The sequence below is a fragment of the Phyllopteryx taeniolatus genome, chromosome 5 (genome assembly GCF_024500385.1).
Source record: "Phyllopteryx taeniolatus isolate TA_2022b chromosome 5, UOR_Ptae_1.2, whole genome shotgun sequence".
Classification (NCBI taxonomy): domain Eukaryota; kingdom Metazoa; phylum Chordata; class Actinopteri; order Syngnathiformes; family Syngnathidae; genus Phyllopteryx; species Phyllopteryx taeniolatus.
In genome coordinates, this window is record NC_084506.1 from 17532881 (window position 1) to 17554956 (window position 22076).

The 22076-nt window shown below is 40.1% G+C and overlaps 1 protein-coding gene across 6 annotated transcripts in view; it reads left to right on the forward strand.

Annotated features, from left to right (window-relative positions):
• sema4ba (sema domain, immunoglobulin domain (Ig), transmembrane domain (TM) and short cytoplasmic domain, (semaphorin) 4Ba) overlaps nt 1–22076 on the forward strand; it is a 72009-nt gene that overhangs the window by 27918 nt on the left and 22015 nt on the right. For 4 of the 6 annotated variants that reach the window (XM_061773275.1, XM_061773271.1, XM_061773274.1 and 1 more), the window contains one exon: nt 10723–11108. In XM_061773275.1, coding sequence (XP_061629259.1) covers nt 10991–11108 — 118 coding nt within the window. In that variant the 5' untranslated portion in view covers nt 10723–10990. Of the gene's footprint in view, nt 1–10722; nt 11109–18868; nt 19164–21813; nt 21891–22076 lie in introns of those variants that run through there. The other 2 variants (XM_061773277.1, XM_061773276.1) reach the window with 2 other exon arrangements.

Consider the following 22076-nt stretch of genomic DNA (forward strand, 5'->3'; position numbering starts at 1 on the left):
TTATCGTGGCGAATGACTTGTGAGACATGTTTTACAAACACTTAAGACAATCAGTTGCTCCTCGATTCACAATAACCGAGTCTGTGGCTGGGTGGAAGGATTGGTGATGGTAACTATTGAACAGGTCGCAAGTGTTGGTGTGACTGTTTTTCGAGCAAATCGGGGAGGAAAAATCACTCTTAACATACTCCACACCACACGATAATTGTTCATGATAATCTTTTAGAGGCATCTGAGAATCAGACATGTGCTGACTTAGATATGAAGTTTGGAAAAAACAAAAAATCTAATTCAGCCTGATTACTGGTGCGTGTAACCCGCTTTGGTTGATCATGTATGCAGGTGGTTTTAAAACTTCTTACACAAAGTACGACCTAAAAACACTTTGCGCTTCAAATACCAGCATCATGACCAACTTTAAACTACAGTAGTGTCGTGAGTGTTCATCAGAAACGTGCATTTATAACCCCAATGAAGTTGGGATGTTGTGTTAAACATAAATCAAAACAGAATACAATGATTTGCAAATCGTGTTCAACCTATATTTAATTGAATACACTACAAAGACAAGATACTTAATGTTCAAAGTGATCAACTTTATTGTTTTTAGCAAATAATCATGAACTTGGAATTTTATGGCTGCAATAGTTTCCAAAAAACCTGGGACAGGGTCATGTTTACTGCTGTGTTACATCACCTTTTCTTTTAACAACATTCAATAAATGTTTGGGAACTGAGGACACGAATGGTTGAAGCTTTGTAGGTGGAATTCTTTCCCATTCTTGCTTGATGTACAGCTTCAGCTGTTCAACAGTCCGGGGTCTCTGTTGTCGTATTTTACGCTTCATAATACGCCACACATGTTCAAAAGGAGACAGGTCTGGACTGCAGGCAGGCCAGTCTCGTACCCGCACTCTTTTACTACGAAGCCACGCTCTTGTAACATGTGCAGAATTTGGTTTGGCACTGTCTTGCTGAAATAAGCAGGGGCGCCCATGAAAAAGACGTTGCTTGGATGGCAGCACATTTCTCCAAAACCTGTATGTACCTTTCAGCATTAATGGTGCCTTCACAGATGTGTAAGTTACCTATGCCATTGGCACTAACACAGCCCCATACCATCACAGATGCTGGCTTTTGAATTTTGCGTCCATAACAGTCCGGAGGGTTCTTTTCCTCTCTGGCCCGGAGGACACGACGTCCACAATTTCCCAAAACAATTTGAAATGTGGACTCGTCGGAGCACAGAACACTTTGCCACTTTGCATCAGTCCATCTTAGATGAGCTCGGGCCCAGAGAAGCCGGCGGCGTTTCTGGGTTTTGTTGATAAATGGCTTTTGCTTTGCATAGTAGAGTTTCAAGTTGCACTTACGGATGTAGTGCTGAACTGTATTTACTGACATTGGTTTTCTGAATTGTTCCTGAGCCCATGTGGTGATATTCTTTAGACATTGATGTCGGTTTTTGATGCAGTGCCGCCTGAGGGATCGAAGGTCACGGGCATTCAATGTTGGTTTTCGGCCTTGCTGCTTACATGCAGTGATTTCTCCAGATTCTCTTAACCTTTTGATGATGATATGGACCGTAGATGATGAAATCCCTAAATTCCTTGCAATTGTACATTGAGGAACATTGTCCATAAGCTGTTTGTCTATTTTCTCATGCACTTGTTCAAAAAGAGGTCAACCTCACCCCACCTTTGCTTGTAAATGACTGAGCAATTCAGGGAAGCTCCTTTTTATACCCAATCATGGCACCCACCTGTTCCCAATTAGCCTGTTCACCTGTGGGATGTTCCAAACAGGTGTTTGATGAGCATTCCTCAACTTTTTTGCCACCTGTCCCAGCTTTTTTGGAATGTGTTGCAGCCATAAAATTCTAAGTTAATGATTTGCTAAAAACAATAGTTTATCAGTTTGAACACTAACTATCTTGTCTTTGTAGTGTATTCAATTAAATATAGGTTGAACATGATTTGCAAATCATTGTATTCTGTTTTTATTTGTTTAACACAACGTCCCAACTTCATTGGAATTGGGGTTGTAATATTAATGTAAGTCACTGTATCATCATTTTTAACATTGACACTGTGCTTTGAAACAGGAAAATAAAAATAAAAATGTCATTAAAGTTTTCATTTAATTGCATTGCATATAAAAGTGAAATAAAAATTGTACCTAGATAAAAGTAAAAAAAAAAAATAGTTTCTTAACTATTAAATGCAGATGCACCGTACTAAAAAGTTAAATACAACTGAACTGTACTGAGGCAGTAACTAATTATTTCTCAAATATTTGGTGTAGAATTATTAAAGTTATCAACAATTTTGCTTCACATTGCATTTGTGAGCAGACTACTATAGTGTTTGACCTTTTTCATTTATTTTCTTTTATTGCACTTTTCTCTCGCCGTCGCTCTTCTTTCACCAACTTGGGGCCCTAATAGCAAAAACAGTCCATAGGTATTTTACATTTCATCAGTGAACTCCTTCTGCCTGCTCCACATCTGTTACTGAAATTTGCTCCGAGGAATGAAATGAAAAATCATTAAGGATATTTGCACTTCCGCCACCCGCCACTTGTATCAGTTTTCAGAGACAGGTGATAAAATATACCCATTCTCCTTCACAGCTGCATTTGACACAATTTTGTCAATGCTGCTTGAAATTCAGGATGTTGTGCCGTGATCGTCTTCACAACCTCTGCTTGATTGTCACGTGTCCCTGTGGAGAAGCGAGCTTGATGAAGTTAACTCCCCTGAACCTTCAGTTCAAACTGTCCCCGTCTCTGTTATGGAGTTAAATAAGATTTTAATGAGCCAATTAAAAGTCTTTGGGATAGCATATGGTCATAATTACTGCTGTATGATTCATTCGGGGGGAAACGAGCTATTAATTACGCTTAGGGTCTGGGGATTGGACTTAAAATGGGTCGGGAGGAATATGTTCTTTCTTCCGACGCCTCACTTCCTGAATCAGAAATGCTAACTTTACATTTCTATTCATGGGATATGGAGGCTGGCCACCACTTGAAGGTGTAGCCCCCCTCTAGCCCAAAGTCAGCTGGGATAGGCTAGTGAGGATAAGTGGTATTAACAAAGGGATGGATGGGATAGCAGGAGTTTTTAAACACTTAAAAGACTTCACTACTTTCTTTGCCGTTTTCAAAGTGGTGCTAAAAAATTGAGAGGGCCATTGAAACTGAAGGAACTTTCTTGCTCACTCTTGAGAGGGATTTGTAAAATGATTTAATTCCAGGTTATTAGGTCTAATCTTGCCATGATAATCGTTTTGCTACGATTCAGTGAAGAAACCGTTTGAGCTCAGAGGTTTTTGGTGTGTATTAGCATGGAGGCTACAGTTGAACTTTGCAAAAGCGCACAGGATAATGGGACAATTTTAGGATTACCTCCAAATTGCTCCATAATTGCCTTTGACCTGATTGTATGGAAATGCTTTTGCATTACTCTTAAGACATGTTTCCAGAGGAAAAAAAAGAAAATAAATTTGGTTCAGTTCTGCATGCGATTATTCTTTTTCCATTGTCTAATCCCTGGTTGTAATCTCACTGATGGTCTGCTATCTGAAGCTCAAAAAGAAAAAAAAGAAAAAACTTGCAAGTTGAGGCACTTGTAAATCAAGGTACCACTGATGCCCTGATGAGGAACCAGTTGATGTAAACACTACGATCGATGTGACTCATACGTCAGTGTTGGAGCAGTTGACAAATAACGTGAGCGATGGTTGTAATGGAGCAGAAACACATGAACACCCCCGCACGACTCGCCCTTTAGAATCAGTCTCTTGGTCCATCTACACTGTGCACGTCACTCAAGCCTCGCCTTATAGGTAGTGTTGCAAAATTCTGGGGATTTTCAAAGATGGAAACTTTCCATGGGAATTAACATGAATAAACTGGGAATTTACCCAATTGAAGGTCCGCTCTTACTAGGGAACATAACGAGGGAGTTTGCAGTTAAAAAAAACAAACAGTTTTTGTCGTATTTGTTAAAACTGTTAGTATGACCTCGTAGACGGGAGTACATAAGTAAAATGATCTGTGGGGGGAAAAAAAACAAAACTGACTCCATCTTGTGCATCTAAATCAGGGGTCACCAACGTTTTTGAAACTGAGAGCTACTTCCTGGGTACCAATTTGACACACACTTCTGAAATAACAAATTTGCCCAGATGACCTTTATGTGATGACACTAATGGTTTTAATGATTTCTCACAATAATTGGCAGACATAAAAATCAACACTTTATTTATATAAATCTATGCCAGTGTTTACATTTTCCAATGATCACTTGTACAACATTCCTCGAAAATCACAATGTCCCATCACTAGTGACTAGTGAGCTATTTTTAGAACAGGCCCGCGGGTCACCACCACGTTGGTGACCTCTGCTCTAAATTGATTTGCGTGAAAACAACATGCTCGAGGAAAACAACCAATCCGAGACAGAATGCGAGACTTACAAGGGTGTCAAATATTAGTCATGTACTCACAGGCACACTCAAAGGGGCCACACCTGCAGCCTCTCGCTGACCTGTTCCTTTGTTACCCCAGAAAAGCACCGTATTTATAAGGGAGTGTTACTATAACACTAGATGTTTTATATTTTGTGAGGCTGCGTGGGTGACTGTGTGTCCGCGAGTGTACAACAAATGATCAGTTGTTCTGCCTCGGGCGTGGGTGTTTCTTGTGCAGTGGTGCCTTGTGATACAAGTTTAATTTGTTCTGTCACCACACGTATCTCAAATGATCTTTCCCCATTGAAATGAATGGAAAGGCCATTAATCTGTGACAGCCCCCCCGCAAAAAAACACCCAAAATACACTTTTTAATGTGGTTTTCGCAAGGAAAAATGCACTTAACTGCAGCATACTGTATAAAAACATACAGTAATAACATTTGCTCGCTGCATAACTTGCACACACAGAAATTGCCAGCACAAAACACGACTGTACCTAATATTTTGTCCAAACCAGCGTAAAGGCGCATTACAGACGATTGGGGGTTAAAGGGGGAAAAATTTTAAATATTAGGTGGGGGGGGTGGGGGGCTTTTAAAAAATTTGGGAGGGGGGGGGGTGGGGTGGGGGTTTTTTTTTTTGTTTTGTGGGTGGTTTTTTTTTGGTTGGGGGTGGGGGGGGGGTTTTTGTTTTGGGGTTTTGGTTTTTTGTTTTGGGGGGGGTGGGGGGGGGGGGGTGGGGTGGGGGTGGGGGGTGGGTGGGGGTGGGGGGGGTGGGGTGGGGGGGTTGGGGTGGGGGGGTGGGGGGGGGGGGTGTGTGGGGGGGGTGGTGGGGGTGGGTGGGGGGGTGGGGGGTGGGGTGTTTGTGGGTGTGGGTTGGGGTTGGGGTGGGGTGGGGGGTGGTTGTGGGGGTGGGGGGGGTGGGGTGGTTGGTGGTGGGGGGTGTGGGGTGGTTGGTTTGGGTTTTGGTTTTTTTTTGTTTGTTGTTAGTTTTTGTGTTGTTTGGGGTTTTTTTGTTTATGTATTGTTATGGAATTAATATTTATTTATGATATATGGGTTATGGTTGTGTTAATTTGATTGAGGAGAATTGATAATATAGAAGAAAGAGAAATTGGTAATTAGATAAATGGGGGTTGTAGGAAAGAAGTAAATTTTAAAAACAATCCTTTTAAAATAAATAATAAATATTTTTAATAATAAAATAATTTATTAAGATATTTTTAATACTCACCATAAGTTGTACTCTCATTGGTGCGTCCTCACCGTGTGATAAATATATTGTAAACTGATCGTTTTACAATGGGATAGCAGCAGCTGCCTTTCAGGAAGTGCTGGCAGTTACTGCTGGGAGTTTACCCTGTTTGGGTGAATATAATGTTCATTTCCTCTTGGGACATCACCATATTGTTACCACACAAGATAGATAATGTAAAAATATTTGTTATCATTTTCTATGAAAGACATGCTAATGGGAGTTCCAAAGACTGAGCTTGTTATTCTGAGAGCTTTCCGTTGATAGCTGTCAAATGTCCGGAGTTTTCTTCATCAGAGCCACATGTGTTAATGAATCAGATCTGAGCTAATTGGGGATTCACGCCCATGTCTTTTTTTAGACTTCGCACACCGCTCCCCACCCTTGCAACACATTTCTCCACGCAGACTGTCAAACCTAATGCTGTCAGTCCCTGGTGACTGACTGAGTAGTTTTCGGTTAATCAATAGTGACCGGTGTTGCTTGAAAGTTGAAGATGGTGATGTCTTTTTTCACTGGTTTCTAGTTCTACATATTTTCATAGGTTTCTAGTTCTACATATAGTACATATCATTTACACATGCAAATAATTTTTTTTGCGCCCTTCCGTTCAATAATGAAAAATCACTGAAGCTGACAAAAGTAACTTAAATTTACATAAAATGGCCTCATGAAAATCAGGCATTGATTTATTTTTTTGGTGCAACAGAATTATTTAAAAAAAAAAAACTGGCCTGAACAAAACTTGGTAGGCTTAACTTAATGCAGTGGTGCCTTGAGATACGAATGTAATTTGTTCTGTGACCACGGTCGTAACTCAAAACATTTGTATGTCAAATCATCTTTCCCCACTGAAATGAATGTAAATGCCATTTTACGCCATTCCAGCCTCCTCCAAAAACCCAAGAAAAATGCTTGTAATGTGTTTTTTGATGAGAAAAATAACACTCAAAACATACAGTGATTACATGCAGTAAGAAAATATAATGTAATGAGTTACATTAATCCCTCACTATATTGCAATTCACTTATTGCTAATTCAGAGCATCGCAGATTTATTTATTTATTTTTTATAGGTCAGTGTAGTGCAATTACTCACCTGCATATTTCTGGTGCAGCTTTTTTTTATTGGTGATAGGATTTTAATATGGCAGGAATGGCTCACATAACGTCTCTCGGGCTCCTTACTGAGTAATCTCAACTCAAACATTTGGTAAAACACCAAATTGCTTAAGAATACAAAGAACATTATCGGAAAGCCACTGCAACACAAATCAAAGACAGAGTTTTATTAAATAAATACACAAATACCAACCTTAGCCCGATGAATAGCTAATGTACATGCTCATAACCATATCGACAGGAGCACATGCAAGTAAAGAGTAACATTTAGCTTGATTTTCTATAGTGCTGTAGTTACAAACATCACTGCAATGAATTTCGGGTTCCCATAATGCTTTTCGCTGACTACATTGCCAGGACCGTGAGTGTGAGGAATGGTGCCAATGCTTAAGGCAGGAAATCGTCTGTTCACATGTTTACATGTTGACATGTTGTTCATGTCACTCAAGCAGAGCACACAGCTTTAATAGGCATATGCTTGTGTAGAGTGTGTTAATGGTGACCTCAATTGGACAAATAACATACCTGTGCCTCTCTAAAGTATCACACATTGGTATTGAATTGCATTTATGAAATGTAAAAATTTATCTAAAAACACAGTGGACCCCCTGCATATTTGCAGCTTTGGGGATTTATTTATTTTTTTCTCCAAATTCTTCTTAATTTATTATTTTTTTTTTTTCTTTTTGTTTTTTCTGGGGGAACCAACCCCAAAAACTCTTACTAGTAGTATCGTGCATATACTGTGTATCTACTAGTATATACAATACTTCTAGTATATACACTGCCTATACTTTTTGTGACATTTTTGTTTGGTGGTGTAAAATATCCCTATGTCGAACCGATTAGGCAGATGTTGGTGTTCGTGGAGGGTCTATATAGGGTGGCATCGAAGACGGGCCAGCGTCATCTATAGCCGAGCACACTATCAAGCCTGTGTGGAGAGTGAAAGGGATGATTCAGTTTATGCATGATGCGGGAGTGCAGAGTTGCATATAGATTGTTATGCTGTCAGAGGGATCCTTGTTCGCTCTTTGGCTGACTCCAGCTCTCCTCTCAAAAGTAGCGATGCACCAATACCACTTTTTAAATTTTTTTTTTTAGACTGGGTGGGACTATAGTACTTGCATTTGACTACTCACCGATACTTGATAATGCCGTTGCGCCTTGCAGTTGTGATAAAAATGTCTATAATTTTAACCAAATATTGTTTAAAAAAAAAAAAATAAAACTTTTCTTGAACAGTTAGTTTATCAGTGTTTATTGATGCCTGTGTAACGTCTGTGTCTCCCTAGCCGGACTCTCCGCTGCACTATATCACCAATATCATCTTCCGCTTCAGACGTGGAAATGTCTGTGTTTGCGTCTCATAGTACCCCCAGAATAGCTTCTTTGCTCGCTCGCCTTTCGCTATCGATCGTCACGTCTCGCCAAAAACCAAATCTCCTGTCAGTTGCATTTAATTAGGGCCTCCCTGAGGCCGCTGTAATGGTGTGTTTGCAGTTGTAACTGGGATATGTGTATTGAATTTCCTTCCACATCCAACTGCTGCCAGTTAATCAACGTGTGTGAATTGCCTTGTAAGTCCATTACTGGTGTAGGAGTTGTGGACAAACATAGCAGACAACTAGAATCAGTGGCTATAATGAACAGTGGTACCTTGACTTAAGAGGTTCATTCGTTCCGTGACTATGCTTGTAACTCAAATAAATCATTAAAAAATACCAACATTTGGAAATTGTTCTGCTCCTTCTGGTGTGTGCACCAGGGGCCAGTATAATACATACATCCATACGCACATACTGAATAATACATCCATCCATCCATTTTCTGAGCCGCTTCTCCTCACTAGGGTCGAGGGCGTGCTGGAGCCTATCCCAGCTATCATCGGGCAGGAGGCGGGGTACAAAAAAAAAGAAGATGAAGCTAGGATCCAACATCGATGCTAGTTTTGTTAGCCCCCTCTATAATTCTCAATTGTGTGTTAGCATTAATGTAGTGGACTTCCATTAGGCAAATTTACCATAATTTCTCATGTATAATGCGCACTCCCCCCCCCCCCCCCAAAAAAATTGTCAAAAGTCAATAGTGCGCATTATAATTTTGAGGTCAACTTTGGGGGTGCGTATTAACATGGGTGCGCATTATACACTAGAAATTACAGTATGTGATTTGATTAAATACACGATGTGTAATTCTGTTTGTTTTATGTTTAGTTTTACAGTAAACTTAAACTGGGAGTGGCAATAAACAGCTTGAAACAAGCACACGTGGCATCTATTGTCAGGAGTTGTTCACTATTTTTCAAACTGCTGCCTGTTGTGAAGTTTGCTTCCGCCATCTAGCAGTCGTATCTCAACTCATTACTCGCAATACAAGCCAGAAAATCGTCCAAAAACTCGTAAATTGGGTCACTCGTAAGTCGAAGTACCGCTGTGTTTGCACAGTCTCTTATCCCTCAACAATGTGCAACCAAAAGAATGCCAATGCTGTGTTGTGTGTTTCACTCTTATCTGAGTGAAACCATTTTACGTTGAGATCAGCAAACATTTCCCAGAATTTGCAGATTTCTTGTCTCTGCGTTGAGGTGCACAAAAGAGCAGGTAGGAGCGATTCAGATACGCAGATAAGCGCCACTGGTGGCATAAAGCAGTCAGCAGATGACTCTATCAAATGACCCTGACCTTATAAGCACCCTGTAGCCATGTTTTACCATCTGTAGTATTCTGAAACTTATCACAGCAGTTATATTACTTTAGTAGCCCTCTGAGAAGGAAGTGGTAGCAGTATGACCTCGCATCTGTTGCGTGTGATGAGAATGGCAGCTTGACTCGAAGCCTGCGGGCCAAATCTGGCTCTCCACATATGTGGAGAGGCACATTTTATGTGGCTTGCCATGATATTACCTTGACTTCTCTCCGAAACTAGTTACTCATCATAAAAAACAACAACAACAAAAAACGATAAATATGCTGGGGCTATCATATTACATATTAGGAATGGGCCTTTTTGTATTATTCTGAAATGTATATTATTTTTCAGTTTGGGGTAATGGTGTAGTTTTTTCCTCAAGAAGTTAACCACTTAGAACTACTTGACTTTCAATAAAAAAAAATAAAAAAAGGAACAAATTGGCGTGTTCTAAAGCATTTGACTCATCAAAAGCCACAGTCTCCAGATTTTAACTTTAAACTGGACAAAAGAGTGAAAGCAACTTAACCTACAAGTGCCACACAGTTATTGGAATTTCCACAACAGAGTTGGGAAGAATTTTCTGAAGAATATTTGACTTCCACTTAGAGATAATGCCACAAGTGTGTTCAGCTGTTATAGTGGCCCAAGGTTTAGAATAATTTTTTTTGTAGATTTATTTCATAATTTATTTTGTAACTTGAATAGTTGATCTGTTATGTGCTTTCATATCAGAGTAAAATGATAAATTCAACTGCATAAATTTCAATTTTAAAAACTGCTGGAAAAATTGGGGTGCTCTAAAACGTAACCGGTAGTGTATACTGTATAGTTGCCAGAGGCAGTGTGAATGAGTTAAAGGAGCAAATCCATTTAGCAAGAAAACCAAAGTAGGCAGAATTTACTTGCTTTAGTGGGCCTTGTAAAATGATGTGGCGGGCTGGTTCTGGGCCACGGGTCTTGAGTTTGACGCCTGTTGTTTAGCCAATACCATATGGATGCAAATATGCAAAGTAATAAACAAATAAGGACAATGCAACTTCCTTGGTAATTTAACTTACTAGATAATAATTAGTGGGAGGGTGGGCCTGAAACAGTTTATTGATGCTTAATCGATAAAACCACAAATTAGCCCTTGTTGCTCACTAATTCAAATGTTTCTGTTTCCTTCTCCGCAGTTCTCAAAGGGAATGAACCTTCGTTGTTGTGTACGCATGGAGACGGAGCGGACAAGGCTAAGGTGCAGGCCGTCCCCGCAAACCAGCATCACTTGCCAACACCAGGGTGTGCCACGAACAGCATAGAGCTTCCTTTCAAGGCGCCTTGATCCTCAAGGGGGGAAGTGAGGTAGAAAGAAAATAAACAGGGCTTTAAAAAAAAAAGAAACTTGATGAATTCCACCAATACGTGAAAGGCAAACAGTTGACTGCCTGTCCTCAGGAGATAATGTGGACAATGAGTATGGCCCGCCTCTGTTTCCCTGTCTGCACTCTTTTTCTTGTTATTTTTCTCTGCTTGGCTGCTACGGAGCATGACGTCACACCTCGCCTCACCTTCTCCTACAGTAAGTCATCAGTTTTGCGCAGCGGTTTCCAGTCAGACACTGTTGTTGATGTTGTGACATTTGGCTTGTCCCATTAGGTCACTCGGATGATTTATTTAGCAGTTTATTTATTAATTTTTTTATTTATTTTTTATTTTTTTACACTGGATCCCCTGCAGTCAGACACTAGTGTAAATAATACCAATGTAAATAAACAGGAGCGTCATTTGGTCTCACTTTAGGGGTTATTGAGTTTCTATTTGTGGACTAGTAGTTGGCAAATTGGCGCTTCCACATGGAAGGGCTGAAAGTGCAGCGGTAACATTATGGCTTTAAAGTAAAGACTATTTGTGCTGACATTTAATGCAACAGTCTGTCAGAGGTGGCAAACGTTTTCACACGCTGTACTTAAGCAGAAGTACAGATACCTTTTTGCAAAAAAAAAAGTACTGAAAGCACAAATCTAACATGCTCATCTGCCACATCCGTCCTTTTTAAAAATCAAATGTACCCTTCAGCACAAAATTTTGCCTACCCCCTGATTTAACAAATGCACGTTAACCACTCTCCATTTTTAGTCACCGAAAGTAGAATAAAAAAAGTTGTACAGGTTGAGAAACAGTACAGTGTTTCCTCAAAAGTAGAACACAATTCGTTGAGAGAGACTAGTTGAATCAGTTATCCCCATAGAATAAGGTCAAACTGTGCCCATGAAGAACTCCCTACGCCTACAGGCATGATATTTATCTTGGATGTATATAAATTAGGAATTGTGAATTTTATTGAAAGTATCAGTTTTGTTGAAACTATGACTTTTATTAATTTGTGGGTTTAAAAACACCACTACAGATAAATTTTTTTCATATCTATCTATCAAGCTAGCTAGCTAGCCATTAATCCATCAATCTAGTTATCCATACATTATCTATCGCCTATGCCTATAAGTCTTAATTTTGAACTTCACTGCATGATTTGTCTTCTTGGAAGCCATTCAATGCCCCAAGTGAGATGATAAACAGGATTAAAAGGTTTAATGTGCTTTCGTATGGCTTTAGGAAATGATAAATTGAGACATCAGCGCGGGCCTTTCAGTGTTTGCACTGCGGTTAATGACTCAGGCCTCATTAGAGTCACCTGCGTTCGTCGACTTTTATGGACATGGATTACATCCAGTCTTAGCTTGTGTATTTCCTCGTTTCCAAGCCCCGCGCCAACAGGTAATCTCTTTTACAACAAAGCCCACAGCTCGGCCCCGGCGGAGCATTTTACAGCAACACACACCATTAATCACTCAGTGAATAAGGGCAGACATCTCACTTCTCGCGGTCTTCGTAGCAATATTTGCTTTTAGGGCATGCAGCCAGTGCTAAACACCGTGAAATATGCAGAAGCCTCATGTTAGAGGAGTAAGTGGAGATGCAGCACACAGGGAGGATTGTTATATATACATGTTGTTGACCAATTTAGCAATTAATCTAGTCAGTAGCATTCTTTGTCTTGTTTGGGAACCATTTTCAGGTGCGGTCATGCAGTAAGTAGTGCAGTTTTACCAAACGATCTGGTTACAATTCTCATTAAAGCAGTGGCAGGCCGTGCTTTTGATTTGGTACTAGGGCCTTCCGTGGGGATTTACCCCACTTAATCCACCTCTTAATACTACCACTATAATGTCGCAATTATGGAAATCATCAGTACTATACAAAAACGCAATATAGCAGCACGCAACTGTGCCACGTACAGCGTCTGGAGGAATTAAGAAGCAATATTTATCTAAAAACTTGACGAAAACATAAATATGTAAACGAAATGCATCATTATTGTTAGTCAAAGTTGACATGAACAAATTTTGCGATAACCAGCAGAGGACAGAAAAATGCTGACGTCTTCGAGGGCCAGCTAGTTGGTCTGTGAGGATGAATTTGAAATCTGATTGGTTAAATAAACAGTCGCTGTGCCATTTTAAAATTTTTTATTGGACTTGTGAGCAAACATTTGTGATACGAGTGCTAGATATTGACAGCAAATTCAACTCACTTAACATCAAGCAGCAATTTGGTAGAGTTTAATTTGGTTAAACTAAACATCAAACAGAGAATTACTGTTATTATACTGTATTTAAACATCCACACAACTTTAAAGTAGGAATGTTTGCTAGTTTCACGGTAACACACAATGCAAAACACCTTAGATGGGCTAAAGAAACTAGCATTGCTGTTACCTTATTATCCGTTATGGAAATGATATTTAAACAAACGATGGAGCAACACTTGTAGACAGACAATATAACAGTACTCACTTATACTGTATTCTTTATACTTTGCGAAGAACGATTAATATTACTGCAACTTACCGAGTCACTTATAAAACTTTGCATCTCTATGTCTGTATTGTACTGCTCACCCGCCACTGTATAAAACCCAACAATTACCCATTTTACTGGACTTTATCATAACACGCTGAAGCGTTCATTGCCACCTGATGGCTTCTGGAGTAAAAAAAATAAAATAATGCTTGTCAGTTGTGTTTAGATTGTGGGATACATAAAACATGCAAAGTTGGTGTAACCACACTGACATTTTTCCCAGACTGCCTTAAAAAGGAGCGCTTTTTCACATGGTGTTTACAGTATCAAAGGGAATGGAGAGTAGCAAGCCCTTGGGACCTCAACTTTAAAACCGCCTGGTCTCCTCGTGGCTTCTGCTTGCCTTTAGTTCCATCCGGAAGCCGGTTACCCCTGACAACCTGGGTAGTGTAAGTGGCTGCTTGTCATCTGGTAACATTTTTGCACACTCCGTTCCCCTTCTGTTCAAGTTGTCCCCCGGTTCCCGCCTTACCCTTAATAAGGAGGCTAATCTGCCATTAATAATGAACGGAGATTTGTGTGTTATGGTTTGAACGCTTGTCTGATTCTCATTATGCACACAGAGGACAGGTTCAGTGAGTAAAAGGCCTCCATCTGTTTTTCTCCCGCTACAGTTGTGGGCTTTAATGCAGATCATGACTTAGAGTGAAACGGCCATCAAGCATGCCCCTTAAAAAACACTTTTTACGACTCGTGTGAATGGTTCAAATTTTTAAGTCTCACTGGAAATGCAGCTTCATTAATTATTCAAAAATGGTCTCGTCTCGACTGGTTGGTTCAACCAAGAAATTCAAAATGACACCGGTGGCGAGTGAGATCAACAGCTTTTCAATACTGTGGTTATGACATAGTGGTTGGTTGATGATTGGGAAAATGTTGTTCTCTACACCCATTATGTAGTGATTGACTGGTTTTTGTTTTACAATCATTATATTTGTTGGGTGCCAGATAAGTATCCAAAACATTTACACGTAGCATAAATCATACTATAAAAACATGTAGGACAACTCAATTGGTTTTCTTCAGATTCTTTGCTTGGCCTCTAAATTAAAAAAGCACATTTGTCTCAATTTTCAAACTTACTATTAATACATTCAAGATAGAGCCAGCTCGGCCTTTTGGCAATATAGGAAAATGCTAATCTATTTTAGCTGATTTACACCCTGGAATGATCGCCAGTCATTCGCTGTATAGACAAAGGTTTAGAAAGCCTACGCAATCATGGTGAGAACATGCAAACTCGTTTCCAGGAAGGCCAGAGCTAAGGTTCAAACCCCGAACCTCAGAACTGACCTGCTCTTTTCATTCCAGCATACCTCGCGTTTCCTGAGGTCCTCTGGTGCAAGTCTTTCAATCTTTCCAAGAACTAGAACAAAAACCCACGGGGAGGCTGCGTTCAGCCATTATGTCAGCTTTTGCGTTTGGAACTCCTCAATTGATTTTCTACTTCAACATACAAGTTATTTCGGCATCACTTTCACGATGAAAAGAAAGCACAATGGCGTTATTTGACATGGGTCATTTCAGAAAAATGGAGAGTGCAACAAGTGATGATTTTATGACGTCTGTGCAGACCATTAATCCCTAAATTGTTTGACATACATTACACCGTCCCAGCATTAGGATAGACAAACATACATTACACTCAGCAGAGCCTATAAAAACACACATCACTCTGCACTTTCATTGCTTCTCAGCATCTTGGCACTTACTGTACATGCACAGCGTGGCGCGGGCGAGTCAGACATGGAGTGCTGTGCTACTGTTAGAAACAGGTCATCACCCCATGTTACATTCTTGCTGCCTCCGTCGTGTTCAGAGCCAGGCGAAGGGTCATGGCGAGTTCCAGAAGAGCGAGCAGCTGCTTTACATTATTGTGCTCAATCTGAGGTCGGCCCTTGTTTGCTTCCTCAGCAGCACATTATCCTTTTCATGGAGGAAAAAGAAAGGAGAAAAAAAAAAAAAAAAAAAAAAGATTCCTGAGAGCAGAGGTGCTGGTTCTTTCACAAGGTAAAGCACATAAACACATTTGTTTGTTGCTATTTCCCCACAGGTTGCACCTTTTAACCCTTACGTGCTGTTCATTTTCCACGCACACAAATTATGATCTGGGTCAGTTTTGACTCATAATAGAAGAATATTGTATAATAATTGTCTCCATGAAATTATGGACTAAAGATCTTTTCAAAATGTATAACATTGTGAAATGGATTATTAACCCATAATTAGTGTTTCAGAGAAAATGTAGAAAAAGTATTTTTTAATGTTTTACACCACTGATTTTTAGATTAAAAAAACATCTACGATCAGCAGTTTTTAGTATTTAGTATGTTTGCTCATTCTTGCAGCTTTACTCTTTCACTGTTTTGAGATTCCCCCGTGACGCTTTAAACATGTAAGTGCGTGTTTCTTCCTGTGCAAATGTGGCGAATAAACAGACAGTTCTCACGACTGTTTCAAGCTCCCTCTTGAACACTGTTACCACTGTCCCATAAAAAATACACATATTTAAGGCATGCACAGTTTCACCATTCTCACCTTTTTCCTTGATTTAACACACATTGAAATCTAAAATCTATTTTAGTAGACACGGGTCAAACTCCACTCTTTTTTTCAAATATTTTCATTTTTGTGTTATTTGAGTCACTTCAGGAAAATTCATTGAATTTCGAGGAGAAGGAATGATAATTAGGGTATTTTTATTGCTGTCAAATGTCAAAACGAGCCAAATTTGACCTGAACAGTATGTAAGGGTTTAAATCCCTCACTGCTATGTTCGCAACAATGTAATCATTTCTTTTGCAGTAAATCATTTTGATGGCACAGCAGTTTACAATAAGGAGACTAGAATCTCAGGAGTTGTCATGGTGACTGTGGAGTCTTCAGTTTAGTGGTCTGCAATAGTGCAGGAGCAACACTGCTATTTATTTTTGTGCAAACCTCACCAAGACATGGTTTATTTCAAGACATGGGAGCAATCAGTGCGAGTCATTTGGGTTGCCCATTTATGGAAATGTACTTTTACCTGCAAACTATTGGTCTGAGGATAGAAATTCTAGTGTATATGCAACGTAAATAACCTGTTTCTAATAATCCATCCATCCATTTTCTGAGCCGCTTCTCCTCACTAGGGTCGCGGGCGTGCTGGAGCCTTTCCCAGCTATCATCGGCCAGGAGGCGGGGTACACCCTGAACTGGTTGCCAGCCAATCGCAGTGTTTCTAATAAGATTTTCATAATGTTTCCCCCCCCCCCCCATTTCTTTTTTTTTTTTTATGCTAAATGCTGTGAAATCTGGATCAGTACTGTAGTAAAGGGAGTTTGAAGAATCCTGATATATTCATACATGGTAACAATTTATTAATTCTTATTTTTATATTGAGGTTTTATATACATTTTGCCACATAGATACCTTTTGCTTTATCAATATCCTAAACTGAAATGTGTTTATGACATAAAATAAAATCTGCAGATGGGTTGCTGTTGTTGTTGCCCGGTGTGGTTAGTAAAATCAAAGCGGTGGGACGGTCATTTCATTAACCACACCGGGCAACAACATCAACAACACCCTATTGTTGACCACCCCTAAGGACCACGACCACATCTAAAATTCAGAGCTCAAGAAGCCTTTTGGATTAAAGTTGAAACCTCTTCAACTAACAAGAACAGTCCAGTTGCCTTGATTCAACCTTTGCGGATTACCATAACCTGGACCCGGATGAGAATCGACAAACACTGTACTTAACAATTTATAATTTATTATGCCCATCGCTGGAACAACCTTGGAACAATATTTACCCAGCATTTAATAAAAAAACAAAAAGGAAAAGACTTCAGACCTCAGAGCCGAATAGGAGGCCTGGTAGTCACCAAATTAAAAAAAAAAAAAAAAAAAAAAAAAAAAAAGTCCGTACTCTTACTGTAATGACCCTCATTTTCTCACCATTTCCTGAGTTAACATCTTTTACAATATGGCTTTCCAACCTCTAGTTCCTGAAGTTGTGTTCACAGTACCCCCAATCTGTAATCCCACTAACAGGATCTAATAACAAGATTCAGCCCCACTAATAAGCAACCCGAGCAGCGGGGGCAGCCCCAACTTACACCGTGAATCTCCCGATGGCTTGACCCTCTCGCTTTGTTGTTTTGATGCATCCCAGACACTTCGACATTGGGGGTCTGGTCTCCCCACGTGTTTACCCACTGTGCTCTGTTTTGTGTCTTGACGACACCAGGCAATAGTGGCACTTTTATTGTTGCTCTGGCACTGACCCAGTGCCCTCATTCTGAGCACACGTGACGTCTCTTAACCCAGCTTTTCTGGCACACCCGTGTGTCTTTAAACTTATATTGCTTATATTTTCTTGTGTCATTTCCAACTAAATGATAGCCACGTGCCAAGAAACAGAATGAGTGAGACTATTTATCGTCACTCCCATCCTTTTCCATGTCCTTATAAGATGACCGATAAAGACAAATTCATGCCCCTGAATTTCCTGGCTAACATGACATCATAGTTCAATGAGCTCTCGTGATTCTAATGGGAAATCATATATGATGACCACTTATTTGGCAATAATATACTGTGCATTATCTTCTTTTGTGACGATCCTGTAGTTATCTTCAATGAACCTGCTGATCTTTGCAGCCACAACTGTGAAACGTGATAAAGGGAAACCATCATACACGAGGGCAATGATTGACTCAGCCTGTTCTAGCTATTAGTACAAAAGAAAGCACTTAGTGCTCTGTCACCAAAGGACAAATGACTCTCCAGCTCCTCTCCCGAGGGCATGTTTTTCAACCTTTTTAATTTGGCCCGTACATCTGGAAATCGGCTTCAAGAAGTGTTTAAGGATTCCTTTAAATAATTAATTCCCCTCTCGAAATAGTTCAGCAAAGTGTTCAAGGCAACTATTTCAAAGGCCGTCATTTGCAGAAATGACTCTTAATTACATAATAATGGCAATGATCGCACATTGTTGACAGCTGCCGGAGGTTGAGCCCTTGAGTGTACTTGTTTCATGCTCTTCCCTGAAGGGTCACGCATGTCAGAGTCACATAAAGCAGCTCTGTCACTCTCTGCGAGGAAAGTGTGATATATGGAGGTGGGAGTCCCTCCAGCTCTTACCTGCTTCTCACCTCGTTTATTTTTTTATTTTTTTGTGTAGTCCTACCAACCGGATGCATTCACAGACTTTAGTTCTGTTCAGTACCCCTTGCACCTTGAAGCGTTTGCATTTGGTTGACTTGCAGTTTATTTCCTGCTTTTACAGTACCGTATGTTGTACCTCAGTTGTCGAGATGCGATGACCTTTTGACAACCTTCTTTCACGCTGCTCGTAAGTGCCTTGCTCTGTCCATTTCCATCTTGCTGTAACATTTCTGGGACGTACGTTTCCACAGACGGCCATCCCAAGAGAATTCAGGTCGGCAATGCTAACTACGATGCAGTTTTCTTGGAGTGCGAGAAGGAAGGTTAGGATGAGTTCAAGTACAAAACTGTCATCAATTTATTGGCTTGTAATTCAGCTACTGTAATGTATCCTGGTTGTTCCTAAGCAGATCGCCAACAAGAATTCCCAAGCTCATTCATCCATCCACTTTCTGTAGACCTTTTTAACCCTGATGTCACACGTACTTCCAGGTGCCGAAAACTATGATGGCACAAATAGTAAACAAACCCTGACACGTCATCTGACCAAGACACAGCAAGTGAGAAAGCACAAATGTTTGAATGATGATTTTAGCCTTCTTCTCTACCGCCGTAGTTTGATTGTGTGTTAAGTATCAGTAAAAAAATAAACGCTGTTACTTGAGGTAAATTGTTTGGAAGTGAGACCCGAGGGTGGCCATAATTCACATTTCAACAGGTAAATTGATTCAAAACTACTGTAGATGTGGTGGAAATTCAGACTTAGTTGAATGATAATTGAGGGACTGGCTAATTACGTGACTTTTCCGTTGCTCTGATTAATTGCACAAATGTGCTCTTTTGATGGTGAAATGGATACCGTGCTGTAGTGCTGACATTAGCCAGTAGGCTAGCCATTACGTTTTGCTAAATTACTCAATGACAGACATCCACCTCCAGGTTCCGCTGGATTATTTTTTTCATCTGAAGGAAATAAAAAAAAAAAAAAAAAAAAAACCTAAACCTTTTGGGGTATATCTGGGCGGTGCAACCCCAAACATGGTGAGGTTCTGTCTGTTTTCCGTTCAAGTCAGCGGTAGTCAATCACTTTCGACCACCCGGTCGTACCCTGGCACCTATTGTTTACAAACATTATGACTGTCTATACCGTTCATCCTGTTGAGGGTTGGGGATAGCCACGCCCAGCTGACTTCGGGTGAAAGCCCTGGACTGGTCGCCACTCAATCAAGGGGCACATATAGAAGAAGGCGAACATTTACTTACATTCATTCCGCCTCGGAATGGAAACCTAAACTAAAAAAATACGCATCTTTTGCTTTTTGCTCAGCTTGACCTTGCAGAAATGCTTGACTTCAACCTTTTGACACCTCGACCTTTTGACAGCTCAACCGTTGAGGTGATGGTGGCGTGTAATATGTTAAATACATACCAGTGCCTTAGAGAGACAGTTGTTGTGAGGCAACAAGTACCCATAATCATCTCGGATAGACTCCTGCTTCCCCGTGATCCTGGAAACCGTAGTAAATGTTAGAAAATGGACTGTTGGCTGGTTGGCCAAAGTATTTGCTTCTAAGACGGTCCTGGACCTCTCACCCATCAGAAATTCCCTGTCTGGCAATAGTTTTGTATCATGTTGAACAAACCAGACAATACATTTATTGACTTTCATACCTATAAACAAGTATAAGGGCTTGATTTTTTTAAATAAAAAAGGCATATTTTAAGAACAAAAAAGCAATGTAATGCTTCTGTCTGAGTCAAGCAGCCACTGGCTTCCTCTGGATACTTCCACATCTTTGCTGGATGAATCCATTCCTTTTTTAAAATGTTTATCATATAATTTTATCAACCTGTCACCTCTTTAAACATTCCGTCGGCCAAACCTGCTGGGTAATTATCCCGTTAAACACTTAATGACCCCCTCAAAGGATTAATGCATTGGCCAGTGTGTCCAGGCAGCCAGATGATTTATGTTTCCTGACATAATAAATGTTCAACTATGTGCGGCTACAAGCTCGTCTCTCTAACAATCCTCACTTAGTTGCCCTCTGTTGTTTTCGCCCCTGTCATTTTTCAGTACCGGAACGGAATTTACGTGCTGTAATGATAGTGAAGAGGAGATGAAAGAGAGAGAGAGACATAGTACGGCCTCAATAGAGCCATGACCAGTAGGCAGAGCAGAGCCTCTTGAGATTTTATACATTACTGTAACTGCGATAAGGGGATAAGGTGTGGTGATGAACTGCTTTTAACATGTTGTTTCCGGGGAAAGGAAGTTGCTCACCCTTCTGCAACTAGTGACTGAGGTGAGGTAATGTCAGTTCACACACAGTCTGATTTAATGGCACCAGCTAAAAGTTGTAGTACTTGTAATTTTTGCCAAGTATGTTTTGTCTTGATCCAGTATAAATCTGTCACAAGTGTCAGAATTGCCTTACAGGTCTCATAAAAAAACTATCCAACTTTGTTTGATTTAATGTATTAGTTGCCTCATAAAGTGGAATCTCATTTTTTTTTCATGTTAACGAGCGGCTTTCACGGTATTTGAGGCATATACAGTATATAAAAGGAGAGATTTTGTTTTCTTTTTTTGTGGCAAGATGAGGAGTGTGATTTTTATTTATGAATTAAACTCAGTTTTTTACAAATATTACAGCTGGCTGTGCCTTTTAGTAATTTAAATGTATTTAAACATAACTCTTAGCTTGTCCGATAACCATCACGCCATCCGTGATTCGGCTGTCGTCAGTGTTGACCACCCACATGAGGATTTGCTGTGGTAAATATTGAACACTGTTGTCGGTCATTATTGTTTTCCGAACAGATTGGGGAGGAAAAAAATCACTCTTAACACACACTGCACCGCACAATACTCGTTCTGGTTAATCTTTGAGAGAATTTCAAAAATTGGGCCTTTGACTTTTATCATAAGGGAGGGAAAAATGCTCAAATTAGGGACAGTTGTCGGTATGTGTGTACAGTACTTCACTTTCGTAGAAGTCAATGAGTTATTTCAGCTCTTCTCCATTGTCTTATTGCACACTCGCAGCACTGCCGCTTCTGTTTACAGTGTATGTTGGCACGCAATTAAGGCAGGTTGTTTAAGATGGGCAGGCCCAATAGAAAAAAAAAAGAGAAGCTGCAAATCTCAAACACATGAACTTTTAAAGTGGTGATTAGGGGAATCAATGATTTAACCCCTGATTGTAGGCAGGAGGCGCTAATGTGCTTGGACCAAAGCCAGATACCCACATGGCAGAAATATGACCCGTTTCCTTGTATTCAAGGTGAGTTTACACCCAAAATAACCTGATGTCCCATGAAAATCCTAACCCATAGATTAATGCTGGATTAATGTTTTTTTTTTTTTTTTTTAAGAAAATCTAAATAAAAATTAATAAAAACATTTGGGGCACCATCATCTTGTGGTGCAACGCCAAACAGGTTTTTGTCATTGTTTTGTGGTTGTTTTT